The following is a 13,715-nucleotide window of genomic DNA, read 5'->3' on the forward strand; positions in this document are numbered from 1 at the left end:
AGCGTTCACTCAATCCCCGGGAAGGAGTTAAGAGTAGACAACGTGGAACCCATAAGCATTCAGACGTCGTCGGAGAAACTCAAATGGCTTGACAATGCGTGGGTCGGGGGCTTAAAGAATAAGGGTATGTTTGATAGGGTAGACGTGGAGGTTCAGGGGGCGTTTGGACTGGAGATGAAGACTGCGTATTGGGGAGATGACAAGATCATAATCTATGACATGGATGATGACACAGCTAACCAGCTTATTCACGACGAACAGCAACACGGAGGGACCCCTTTTTACTCTTTTCAGAGATGGTCGCCGGCGATGGAGCCTTCTCATCGTCTGACGTGGGTTTGCATTTGGGGGGTGCCATTAACGGCATGGGACGCGGAGAATCTCGCACGTATTGTTTCGGCTTTTGGTGACTTGGTTGAACTTGACCCTCATATTGGTAGCTTTAAGGAGGATGGGACAGTGGTCTGAGAAGTTCCTGTCCAATATGAGGGTGGAACAGTCTGGCCATTTTAGAAGCCACTCATGGGATACAAGGAATCTGTCTAATTTACTTCTGGATGCCCCGTTTGGTTTGAACCAAGTGAATTTCCTCCCCACACTAGGTATTTCGACGAGCTCCAACTCAGAAATCCATTCGTTGAACTCATTGATGCTACTTGCTTCCACTCCCCTTTGAGACACTCCTTCTCTTTCTGAGGGATGTCTAATACTGTTTAGGTCACCCAGAAGGCACCACAAACCTTCGGGGTCCTGACCTCTCAGTTGCTTGAGAGATTCCCATAATTCTCTCTTATTATGGCTATCACAGGGTGAATATATGTTAATAATAACTGTCTTCTTGTTTTCTTGCGTCCATACGCCCTCCAGTAGAATGAAACCTCTGCCCTTGATGCTTCTTTCCACTTTGAAAGCCAGATCGTTCCATATGCATAGTAGGCCTCCTGCTGTGTTTATTGCTGGCTGGAATTCCCAGTTCACGTTCAAGTCTCCCCACAGGGCCTGACACATAGATTTATCAATGTGTTCCTTCTTAGTTTCTTGAATGCACAAAATATCTACTTTGTGATTCCTTACGAGCCTCCTTATTGCACCCCATTTGACCCCTCTGCCAAGCCCCCTTACATTATAGGAGATGATATTCATGATGGAGGTATGTTGCCACCCAATTCCTCTGCCTCAATTTTGTCTCTGGTTTCCATGTCCTTGAATTTGTGAATGATTGCTGCCTGTTCTGAATCTGTGGTCACCCCTAACAATTTTGCTATCTCCCATTGGAAAGATGCCTCTTCATATTGCCCGTCAACAGGTTCGAGCAGTGTTGATGTGGCTTTTATTGACTGTTTTAATGTGGCTCTTTCAGTGGATTCTGTGAGAGAATTATATTCTGAAAATAGAGGCTTTGAGACCTTTCTTTTGTTAGGTTCATCTTTGGCCACTTGCTTTTTACACCCCTTTCTCCTAACAAACACCTTCCATTCTGTTTTGCCTTCAGCTGATTGGTACGATGGGCCACTAGTGTTTTGTTGAAAGTTGTTTGTAGCGGTGCATTTAGTAAGGTCCAGCCCGTTAAGTGATCCACCCTCGTATTTTTTAAAATCCCGTGTTCCTATTGGTGGTGTTAGAGGCTCCTTGTCCGTGGCTTTGTATGTTGGGCTGGATATAAAATGTTGGGATTGGCCCACTTTGTCAGTTGACTCAATATCCGTATTTTGATGAGTCAAAAGAGAGTGAGGTGGCCCCTTGAGAATTTCAGAGACATCTTTCATTTGAATTTGGGGGTTCATAACAGCTCTTTCCTCTTGCATGTCATCTGGCGGTGCTGTTGTAGCTGTCAATGAGAGTCCTTCCCCCTGTTCTTTCCTTTTTTGAGTCTCCCCTACACATATTTCCCCTTCTGTGATCCCTGTCACTGGTCCCTTGCCGTCGTTCTCCTGCTCCGTAGCCGTTTCAGGCATTAAATGCTCCCCGTTTTCAAAGTTAGGGGATTTTACCCAGCTGCCTTGGGCAATAACCGCTGTGTTTTGAGTTGGTGAAGGACCTTTGGGTAAAGGGGGCCGAGGCTTGCTGGCGACGACCGGAGGCTGTTCTTCGTCGGAGGTGCTCGTCTTCCACAGGCTCGTGTTCCCCTGTGACTGCGCTGAGGTCATTGGGTCTCCGAGGATGTCACCAGATTGATTGGTTGCCGTTGGATCCGCCGATCTCCCTCCATAGCTACCATTGACTGGGCGGGCTCCACCATTGCTGTTGACGACAACTTTCGGGTCGTCTTTCGGGTTTTTTGGTTTGCGCCGAAGGAGCTCGTACGGTGGCAGGTACGAGTCATCATCGGACACTCCTTCGGCATCATCGGAGTCTAACTCTTCCGATGATTCAAAGGTTCTTCGTCCCAGAAGGTTTCGCACCCCAATGTCGCTCGCCCCCTCCTCGACTATGTACACTCGGTGGGTCGCATCGCCGATAGTGACTGAAACGGTGTGGTTGAAGAGCGGTTTCCATGGAGTTCTGATGACTATTCTAGCTCTATCCATCCTTCTCTTTTCTTCAACATCATCGTCAACCTCAACGAGGTCACCAATGGCCGCCACGATTTTGCGGATGTTCTCCATGTCCCATACTTCAAGAGGGATACCCCAGCATTGCGCCCACGCAAGTCTGTATCCCGGCCTCAACGTGGGGTTCCATCTTTCTAGTGAGCGAAACGGAGATGTACCATGTTGGGTTTCTGCGGTGATGATTTCCTCAGCTTTGGCATCCGACAGACCAAGGAGAAGAATCATGTCGTCGCCTATGTATTTCGGCACGACGTCCACGCCTAACTCCCAGGGTAAGTCGTCCTCGATCCTTTCAAAATGTTGCAGTTTCTTGATCCTGCCCACCCATGCTTCTGTGAGCCATTTCATCTGCCCCGCTTCTGGTTGTAGGTGTACTGACGAGTGTGATTCTCGGTGATTCAGTTGTGGAGGTCTAGGGTGCTTCACTTGACCGTTGTGGCCCATATGAGTGGAGGCCACCACCTTGGCATATGATTTCTGTGGGTTCCTGTACTGTGTTGCTCCATGTCGCGCAGGTATGGTTTCTGTGCTTTGCCCTTTCTTCAGAAAGCTAGGTTTGATGATACGCTCCTCCGTACTAGTCTTTCCTCTCCCGTATTTTGGGACGTTTACGTACAGCTTGAGTCCGTCTAGGATGATGTTATCGAGCTGTTTTTCAAGTTTATGTTTGTCACCTACGCCTTTAAACCTTACGAAGCCATATCTTCTTTCTCCTTTGTTTCTATTTTTGGGGATAAAAACCTCCCTTACATCCCCCCATCTCTTGAACTGCGCCCAGAGATCCGCTTCTGTTATGTGTTCCTGGAACCGCGTAAAATAAAACGTTGTGATAGCATCCTTATCCCTCCAATTGTGATGATGATGCCTGTGGAACTGCCCAAGATTGTTGTTGCCTTAGTGCGTTTTGGGATCCTCTCTCAATCTCTCCCCTTCCCTCTGTTTTCCTTTCCCTCTAATCACTGTGGTCCATCCGTTCTCACTCTCTCTCTCACCCTCTCCCACTCTCTCAGTCTCTCTCTCTCTCTCTCTCGCTCATTCTGCTCAGGACATATAGCCTAAATCATATTTGAGTTTCTGGAATTGAGAGCATACTGTACATGGATTTTATTTCTACACTCCTGAATACAAGTACATGTAACTTGCTGCTCGTCGCCAATTATGCCTCTCTAGTGCAACTGTATCTATTTTGATCAATGGCAGCCCTACTAGTGAATTTGTGCCTGAGAAGGGGCTGAGGCAAGGAGATCCCCTTGCACCTTTCTTATTTAATATAGCAGCTGAGGGTCTCACTGGTTTGATGAGGACAGCTGTTTCCAAAAATCTTTTCAGTAGTTATAAAGTGGGGAGGCAAAAGGAGGAGATCAACATCTTGCAGTATGCAGACGATACTCTGTTCTTTGGATCTGCAAATACAGCCAATGTTAGAGTCATGAAATCTATCCTCAGAATTTTTGAGCTGGTCTCAGGGCTCAAGATTAATTATACTAAAAGCAAATTTGGGTGCTTGGGTAAATCCTTAGACTGGTGCAGGGAAGCAGCTAGCTACCTCAATTGTGGACAGCTGGAATTTCCTTTTTCTTACCTTGGAATTCCAGTAGGGTCCACCTCTAAAAGATGGGATATTTGGCAGCCTCTCATCAGCAAATTTGAATCAAAGCTATCCAAATGGAAGCAGAGATGTCTCTCCTTGGGGGGCAGGATATCCCTTATTAATTCTGTCCTAACAGCCCTCCCTATCTACCTTTTGTCTTTCTTCAAAATTCCTAAAAAAGTGGTGCATAAGGTGGTATCTATTCAGAGGAATTTCCTATGGGGAGGAGGCCCGGAGGCAGCCAAGATAGCTTGGGTAAATTGGGACACTGTGTGCCTTTCCAAGAATAGAGGAGGGCTTGGGATTAAAGATTTGTCTATATTTAATGAAGCCTTGCTTGGCAAATGGGGATGGGAATTGGCAAACAATCACAATCAGCTATGGGTTAGAGTGTTGATTTCCAAATATGGAGGATGGAATGCTCTTTGTTATGATCGGGACAGTGCTCACCTTTCTCATTGGTGGAAGGACTTAAAGGCTGTGTTCCAGCAACATCAAAGTAACAGCATAATTAACAATTTCACTTGGAAGGTGGGTGATGGATCAAAAATCAAGTTTTGGAAAGATAAGTGGAGGGAAGGTGGTTTAAGTCTCCAAGATAAATTCCCAAGTTTGTATCAAGTCAGCACACAGCAGAAGCAGTCCATTAAGGCAATGGGTATCTTAGTTGACAATAGATGGGAATGGAAGTTTCAATGGAGAAGAAATCTCTTTGATCATGAAGTTGACATGGCAGCAGCTTTCCTGGCAGACATTGGTGAGGTTCAAATCCAACCTTCAAGCAGGGACCTTCTTCTCTGGGGGTCTAATTCTGATGGGTCATACTCCACAAAGTCAGCATACAACTTTCTGAAGAATGAAGACAGACAGCATATTGAAGACAGTGTTTTTAAGAATATCTGGAATCTCAAACTTCCACCTAGAGCATGTGCTTTCTCTTGGAGACTCCTCAAGAACAGAATACCTACCAAGGTTAACTTAAGGAGAAGACATGTGGCTCTGCCCTCTTCTATTTGTCCTCTTTGTGATGAGGAAGAGGAAACGGTTGGTCATGTAATGTATTCATGTATAAAAACTAGGTGCTTATGGTGGGAAACTTTGAGTTGGGTCAATAGAGTGGGTCCCTTCTCCATTGAGCCTCGAGATCACTTTAAGCAATTCTCTTTATGGAGTGGGAGAAGTTCAGTGGATAAAAGATGGCAGGTCCTTTGGGTAGCTCTATCTATGACTATTTGGAAGCATAGAAATTCTCTGGTATTCAACAACCACATTTTCTGCTCCGAAAAAGTCATGGATGAAGCTCTCTTTCACACTTGGTCTTGGTTAAATGGAATGGAGACAGACTTCCATCTTCATTTTAATCAGTGGTCCACTAGACTTAAGGAAGAAATGTCTTAGAATTTTGGTTGTATGGGTTCTCATCTTATGAGATTTTTGCAGATGGGGTAGGCAGAATATGCCTCTGTAATTATACATCATTTCAGTACATCTAGTACTGAAGTTTTATTAATACTATCAGATTTTTGCAGTGCAAAAAAAAAAAAAAAGATAGGTGCTGTTAGCAAAAGCTAACAGCCCTTACAATTAGTTTATAGAACTATTTTCACAGTTGACTAACAACATACTCTAATACCCCCCCCCCCCCCCCCCCCCCCCCCCTCTCAAACTCAAGGGGAAGACTTTTCAGAAGAAACACTCTTCACATTGAGTTTGCCTTGAAGAACTTCAAATTGTGATGCATAAAGAGGCTTGGTGAGAATATCAGCCCACTAATCTAGAGCTGGAACACGGACAATAATAAGTTGCTTGGCCAAAATCTTCTCTCTTACAAAAAAGACATCAATTTTCATGTGTTTGGTATGACTGTGAAAAACTGGATTGTGTGCAATAGAAACTGCACTCTGATTATCACAAAAAATAACAGGAGTAGTGAATGAAACTTGCAATTCTGTTAGTAGAGTATGAATCCAAGTTAATTTAGTGAAAGTCTGAGCTATACTGCGATACTCAGCTTTTGTACTAGACCTGACAGTAACTTTCTGCTTTCGAGACCACCAAGAGATTAAGTTTGGACCAAGAAAAATAGCAGTTCCCGAGATAGAGCGCCTGTCATCCACATCTGATGCCCAGTCAGCATCACAAAAAGCTCGAACAACTAAGGGCTTTGTAACAGATGTAGGTTGAAGAAGCAAACCATGAAACAAAGTGCCCTTCAGATACCTTAATATCCTTTTTACCATTGTCCAGTGAGAATCCAAAGGAGCAACCATAAATTGGCAAACTTTGTTGACAGCAAAATTGATCTCAGGTCTAGTAAGGGTAGCATACTGTAATGCACCAACTACAGACCTGTATAAGGTTGGATCATGAAAAGCATCAACACCATGTCGAGACAACTTGCAGTTGGATACCATTGGAGAAGAGTTAGAGTGAGCTTCAGCCATGTTAGTCTTGTGAAGTAAATCTCTAATGTATTTGGTCTGAGTCATAAGGATAGAATTGTTGGGTAGATACTTGATTTCTAGACCCAGGAAATAATCTAGATGACCAAGCTGCTTGAGTGAAAAAGCAGTGTTTAACTTGTATGTAATCTTCTGTATTAGTGAAGGTGAACTACCTGTTAGAACGATATCATCCACATAGACCAGGAGATAAACAACATGCATTTGTTGGCGAAAAATGAATAAAGACTTTTGCTTCCAATAAAACCAAACTGCAGGAAAGTAGATTTTAGCTTGTCAAGGCCTTGGATCCTGTTTTAAGCCATAAATGGCTTTGTTGAGTTTGCATACCAATGACTTATTTGCAACTTCAAAACTAGGAGGCTGAGTCATGAAAACAGTTTCTTCAAGTGACCCATTCAGAAAAGCATTATCTACATCAAGTTGAAATAATTTCCACCCATGAGACAAAGCCAAAGTAAGGATGATCCGAATAGTAACAGGTTTGATCATAGGAGAAAATGTTTCATGAAAATCAAAACCATGCACTTGATGAAATCCTTTGGCTACCAATCGAGCTTCGAACCTATTAATTGAACCATCAACATTTTCCTTTACCCTGAAAACCCATTTACAACCAATAGCTTGCCTATTAGGAGGTAATGATACCAAGTCCCAAGTTCTGTTTTTTAGCAGGGCATCATACTCTTGTCGCATAGCAATGAGCCAATCTGCATTTGCCAAAGCCTGTTTTACAGTTTTAGGCTTAGAATGAGTAAGAAACAGAGAAGGATGTAACCTAGGGTTGTGAATACCAGACTTAGACCTTGTTTGCATAGGATGAGTATTCACTAGTACAGAATTTGGTACATAAATAGATTTTGAAGACTCTGAATTGACAGGCTGAACAGAGGCAAACACAGTGGAAGTAGAATTTTGAGGTACAAACTCAGTGTTGCCAGAAGACTGAGTTGATAAAGGAGAAAACCCAGGAGGAACAAGGGGAACAAAAGCTGTATCAGACACTTGAGATGTTTGAGAAAAGGAAGAGACAGAGGGTGGAGAAAGATTTGGATTGGGACTAAAGTAGGAATCAAGGTTAGTGATTGAACTAACAGAAGTGGGAAACAGATCAGAATAGGGAACCTTAACTCATTGAACAAAACATCTTTAGAAATGCACACTTTACCAGAAGAAGATAAGCATTTGTAATCCTTGTGGGGAGAGGAATACCCTAGGAATAAACATTCTTGAGAACGGAAATTCAGTTTATGTGTGGTCTCAATAAAGGAAAACAGGCACACCCAAAAGTTTTAAGAAAATGATAATTAGGTTCCTTTTTAAACAAGGTAACAAAGGGAGTGACAAATTTTAGAGAAGCAGTGGGAAGCTTGTTAATGAGATAAACAGACGTAGTAAAAGCATAATCCCAAGATTGCAAAGGTAAAGATTCATGATGCAGCAATGTGAGACCCAGTTCAATTAAATGTCTATGCTTTCTCTCAACCACACCATTCTGATGATGAGTGTGAGGACATGTAAGTTTGTGAGAAATGCCAAAAGAGGCTAAAAGTGTGGAAAAGGGTCTGTATTCACCTCCCCAATCAGACTGGACACTTTTGATTTTGAGATTAAGTTGTAGTTCAACCATGGACTTAAAAGTTTGAAAAACAGACATGGTTTCAGCTTTGGACTTTATAGGATATACCCAAGTATACCTAGAGAAAGCATCAATGAAAGAGACATAATATTTATAACCAGAATATGAGGTAATATGAGAAGGTCCCCGCAAATCTGTAAAAATGAGCTCTAAAGGAGAATAGACAGAAGTAGAAGTATGAGAAGGTAATATATGAGATTTATCCATACAACAAGAAGCACAAAACTTTGTGGAATTTTTATTTGATGAAGAAATATTACAATGACTAAGAACAAGTTTCATTACATGATCATTAGGATGCCCTAACCTAGCATGCTAGAGATTAGCAATACTGAGAGAAGAAGAAACAAAATCAGACATTACAGTAGAACTATTATTATTAATAGTGAGAGCTGAACTAGGAGAGGCAACACTTGAAACAGCAGACACCATCAGTGAAGAACTCTCTTGAAGCTTGGGATTATGAAAGGAGTAAAGTCCATCAGCACCAACAACTCCTTTAAGAAGGATCTTATTGGTCTCTTGAGATTTTACAAGACACACATGAGGGTGAAATTCAAAGAAAACAGAGTCATCTTTGGCAAATTGACTAACACTTAACAAATTTTTCGAATTTGAAGGAACATGTAGTAACTTGTGAAGTTTAAAGGTTATGCCAATATCATTAGGAGATATAAATGATGCAGAACCAGTGTTAGAAATACTTAAACCTTCACCATTGCCCATGAATATCTGATCTGGTCCATCAAAGTGGGTGAATTGTTTAATATTCTGTGAGTCTCTAGTTACATGAAAGCTGGCTCTAGAATCTGGAATCCAAGTGGTACCAGCTCGCCCATTCCCTTGAGAGGTTGAACTAGTGAGCATGACACTAGGTTGATTATGACTTGGACCAGAATTCTTAGAGTTCGGATTAACCCAGGTGTTTGAGGTTGAACCAGTAGAGTATGGGATAGGCTGTAATGTAATGGGATCAATGAAAGTTAAAGATTCATGAGAATGGAAGGTCACATCAGACCGAAAATGACAAACATTAGCTGTGTGCCCAAATTTGAGACATATTTGACATTGAAAATTTGCAAATCGTCCACCACCACGACCTTGGCCGAAGCCACCACCACGACGGCCTGCACCACGGTTTGAAAAGGCGCCACGACTACCACCACGACCGTATGCACCGCGAGAACCACCATAATCACCACTTTTCTAGGTGTTTGAATACAAACAACCTTCCGTGTAATTTATCGAAGCAGAGTTCATCACCTGTGCTTCTTTGTTGTAGTGCATGAGTCGAGTTTCATGTCCGTAGAGCAACGCTTCAATCTCTGCGATGGACGAAGTTCACTTTTTGTTTTCGATAACAGAAACCATCGACGCGTAATCCGACAGTAGTCCTTCAAGTAGTGCGTCAATGTATTCCTCATGATGATCATTGACACGAACACCAACAAGTTCATCCACAAACCCTTTGATTTTTCGCAAATACTCAATTGTTTTGCCATCAAGAGTAACTGCTCTCATGGCAGTGCCGAGCTGTTGTGCTTGAGTTTTCGTGTGAAGGCTAAAATGCTCATGAATTTTATCCCAAACTTGATAGGAATGATCTGAACCAAGAACACGCAACAACAGTGATTTAGAAAGAGTAGACTGCAGCCATACCACGAGTGTTTGATCTTGGACTTCCCAGGCTTCATAATCAGGGTTGATACGATCCGCAACACGATCATCTTCTGTGAGATAATGAGGAGGAATAATCGGATTAACCACGAAACGTTGCAATCTGTGTGACTTGATAACTGGTTCAACATGTTATTTTCTTACTCATCCATCTCCTTAGTATTCCAAACGATAGAAGATGCTTAACAATGTGTTTTCTTTCTTAGCTAATTCTTTCGTGGTCCTTTCTATTATAACAAACAAGCAGTAGGGAAAGTCGTGCGAATTGATATGACTGGCTGAATGCATGTAATTGGTGTATGCAGTTACCTTCAAAACTATTTTTTCTTTGACCATCTATGTATTACTATGCATTTTCATGTATTAAATAGCATTACTCCTTAATTAAAGAAATGTATAAAAGTTATAAATTTCTGTTTATACATTCTGATGAAGAAATTGTTATCCAATTTGTTTTATGTATATTTGATATATGAAGTTCTGCTTTTAACATACTTTAAAATTTCTCCAGTGTTTTGGTTCACAGTGGAGGTGTGCATGGTGGACATTATTATGCTTTTATCAGGCCAACCCTCTCTGAACAGTGGTATGTGTAATAATGTTGGGAGATCTCTGCTGCTCATTGCCTTTTGATCTAGCATGTATTTGTACATGTATGTGATGGGGTAAATATCTAGATAGGAAGAACAATAATTTGCTGTTGGGAATATGGTGTGATCACAAATTTTGTTACAAGCATCATTTTATTTACTGGGAAGGAGTTCTAGCAGGTGTTGTATAGGGATAGAAAAAATGACACATAAATATCTAGATATGTAGAGCAATAGCTTGCTGTTGGGAATACTGTGTGATCTCATATTATGTTACTACTTGCAAACAAACAAACATCTTTTTGTTTATTGGAAGGAGTTCTGGCAGGTTTTGTGTAGGATAGACAAGGGATCCATAATCATTTTAGCTAACATGTAGATATTACTATAGATGTTAGATGCATGATCATTTTAGCTACTGCAAAACCTAAAACATGAGTCACCATAAGGTCATGATGGTAGAAAGATTCAACTGTTTGTATTGTTGTCATCCAGAGTTAAAATTAATCATCAATAAGGATATGACTTTAATTCTAGTCTCAGATAAAAGCTTTGTATGATGCAAAATTCAATTTTAAAACAACAAGGCTTTCCAAGAAAAAGAGTTATCTTGTTCAAATTGAAATTATTGCAACTCTTTCCAATCCTCACAATAGAAAGAAAGAGTTTCTTATTAGTTATAACATTTATTGATTATTGACTATAAAAAAAATATGTAAAGTTTTTTTTTGGAAGGCAAAATTAAGAATATTATTAATAAACTAAACAGTACCAGGGGTACTGAAGATAGCAATTACAAGGCACTAGGTGCCACCTTCCAAAAACAGAAATAACAAAACCCCAACAGAGCCCCTCACAAAGGACACCAATACAGATATCATTTAACCAAGGGCCTCCACAAGATTGGTAGACCAGTGGTTATAAGATGTATTGAAACCTTTGTCTCCAACTTTTAGCCAAGACCAAACTAAAAATAATGCATCCTCCAAAACTTTCTGCGGTTCAAAAAGAGTGCCTTGAAACAGGAGGGAGTTCCTATGCTGCCATATTGTAATAGATAGAGCAATCCACCACATGCCCCGCCTACTGTGATTACTCGTAGCAGCAAATCCATCACAGAATTGGATAAAATGGCTAGCCGGATCAGCTGGAAGAGCTCCTATAACCCGGATCCATCTCATGGATTCCCACCACAGCCCCTTAGTCATTTTGCAATGGAAGAAAAGATGCCCAGCCTCCTCATGCTGACAGCCACAAAGAGGACACATAATATCCTGAATAGGAATGCTTCTTCTGGACAAGTTTCCCCTAGTGGGGAGTCTATCCAAAAACAACCTCCAAGAGAAAACCGCAGCTCGTGGGGGGATTTTCAAATGCCAAAGGATCTGAAAAATCCTCCTGGAAGGAGCAGGGCTGATGGATGGCATCAGGAGCCTATAGGCTGACTTAGTGGAGTAGACACCACTAGAATCAGCTTTCCAAAACATGCTATCATGGGCCTGATTCTGGATAGATATGCCTGAAATTTCATTCATGAAGTCAACAGCCATCGCATACTCATAATCAAATAATCTCCTTCTCCACTTGAACTCCCAGCTCCGAGCATTCTGAGAAAACTTTCCCATCTTAGAAATGGTGAGATTCTACTGTCTGCTGATGGTGTAGAGTTGATTATACTTCTGCTGAAGGTTACAGCCCTCACTCAGCCAAGAATCTTGCCAAAATTTGATTTTGTCCCCACAACCAACTCTCCAAACCATATTCTGATGGATGCCAAGCTTTATCTCTACCACTCTGCAGGTCTACCCAACCTCCATAAATCTGTAAAGTAATTAAGGGTATTTAAAAAAAAATTAATGCTAAAGACAATTTGGATTATAAAAGGGACCAAGCAAATTTCTCAAAAAGGTTCTTATTTAAAAGGATGGACATACTATGAGATTAGTTGCAAGGAGTATGTTGTAGATAATATTTGAAACCAGACTGTTGGAATGCTAGAGAATTGAAAGTATTCTGTTCTTTGATACTTATTTGTTTGAATTAGTGACTATAATTGCAGTAATTGTTGTACATGGGCGACTTCAATATGCAACATACTGGGAGGCACTTTACCTTCTTTTCACTGTTTTTAATTCCCTTTTGGCCTGTGTCCCTGCCATTCACTATTTGTGAATATCTTTTTTTTTGGTCAGCAAAGATAAGTATATATATATATATATATATGAAAAGAATCCAAGTACCAGAGGTACCATGATTACAATAATATCCAGTGGAATGGTTCCCAAGACAGACTACACAGCAGTCCTTGAGGGAACCAAACTGGAAAACATATTGATATAGTTACCACTAAACTATGATTTCTGCCCTCAACTAAGAACAAAAGCATCTCTAAGGTTAGATGACCATTGGTTGTAATGATTTCTGCCCTCAACTATTTGTGAATATCTAATTGGTACTCAGGTACAAATTTGATGATGAGAGGGTGACAAAAGAAGATAATAAAAGAGCATTAGAGGAGCAGTATGGTGGTGAGGAAGAGGTAATTGTTTTTATTGCCATTGACCATTCCATTTTTTGCTTTTGAATATTTGTCTGTTGATGATTTAATCTTGTGTTTAAACAGTTACCACAGACAAATCCCGGATTCAATAACACCCCATTTAAGTTCACCAAATACTCAAATGCTTATATGCTGGTGTATATACGTGAAAGTGACAAGGACAAAATCATATGCAATGTGGATGAGAAAGACATTGCAGCACATTTAAGGGTAAACATCTATTCTTATCTACATTTAGGACTCTGAAAGATGCGAACCAAGTTGAATACAAACGTGTTTCATGTTTTGTCACTTGCTTTAACTTGAAACAAATTTAGATGGCTGTTTTATTTGAGAATAGGTCTAAGAACGGTGCTGATGACACACTGAATTTGTTTTCTAATGAAAAGCTGCTGACCTTGTGAATGTATTGGGCCAAAATTAAGTCAAGTTCAATTTGCTGCTGTCCTCTACTTTTTTATTGTATTCTTTCTGTTACTTTATTATAGAAATTGGGCATGATTTTGTGCAATGAATTAATGCAGGAGAGGTTGAAGAAAGAACAAGAAGAGAAAGAGCACAAAAAGAAAGAAAAGGCAGAAGCTCACCTTTATACTATTATAAAGGTTCTTAGTTTCGGATCTTGATTTCTTAAAGAATCAATT

General features: G+C 40.9%; 1 protein-coding gene across 3 annotated transcripts in view; it reads left to right on the plus strand.

Annotated features, from left to right (window-relative positions):
- LOC114382303 (ubiquitin carboxyl-terminal hydrolase 13-like) overlaps window positions 1-13,715 on the plus strand; it is a 79,019-nt gene that overhangs the window by 23,313 nt on the left and 41,991 nt on the right. For all 3 annotated transcript variants that reach the window (XR_003660235.1, XM_028341620.1, XM_028341621.1), the window contains exons 11-14: window positions 10,433-10,507; window positions 12,972-13,050; window positions 13,135-13,281; window positions 13,596-13,676. Coding sequence is in view for 2 of the 3 variants with exons in the window: in XM_028341620.1 (XP_028197421.1) it covers window positions 10,433-10,507; window positions 12,972-13,050; window positions 13,135-13,281; window positions 13,596-13,676 (382 nt within the window). In the remaining variant the exon portion in view is untranslated. The remainder of the gene's footprint in view (window positions 1-10,432; window positions 10,508-12,971; window positions 13,051-13,134; window positions 13,282-13,595; window positions 13,677-13,715) is intronic.

The sequence above is a fragment of the Glycine soja genome, chromosome 13, assembly GCF_004193775.1.
Source record: "Glycine soja cultivar W05 chromosome 13, ASM419377v2, whole genome shotgun sequence".
NCBI lineage: Eukaryota > Viridiplantae > Streptophyta > Magnoliopsida > Fabales > Fabaceae > Glycine > Glycine soja.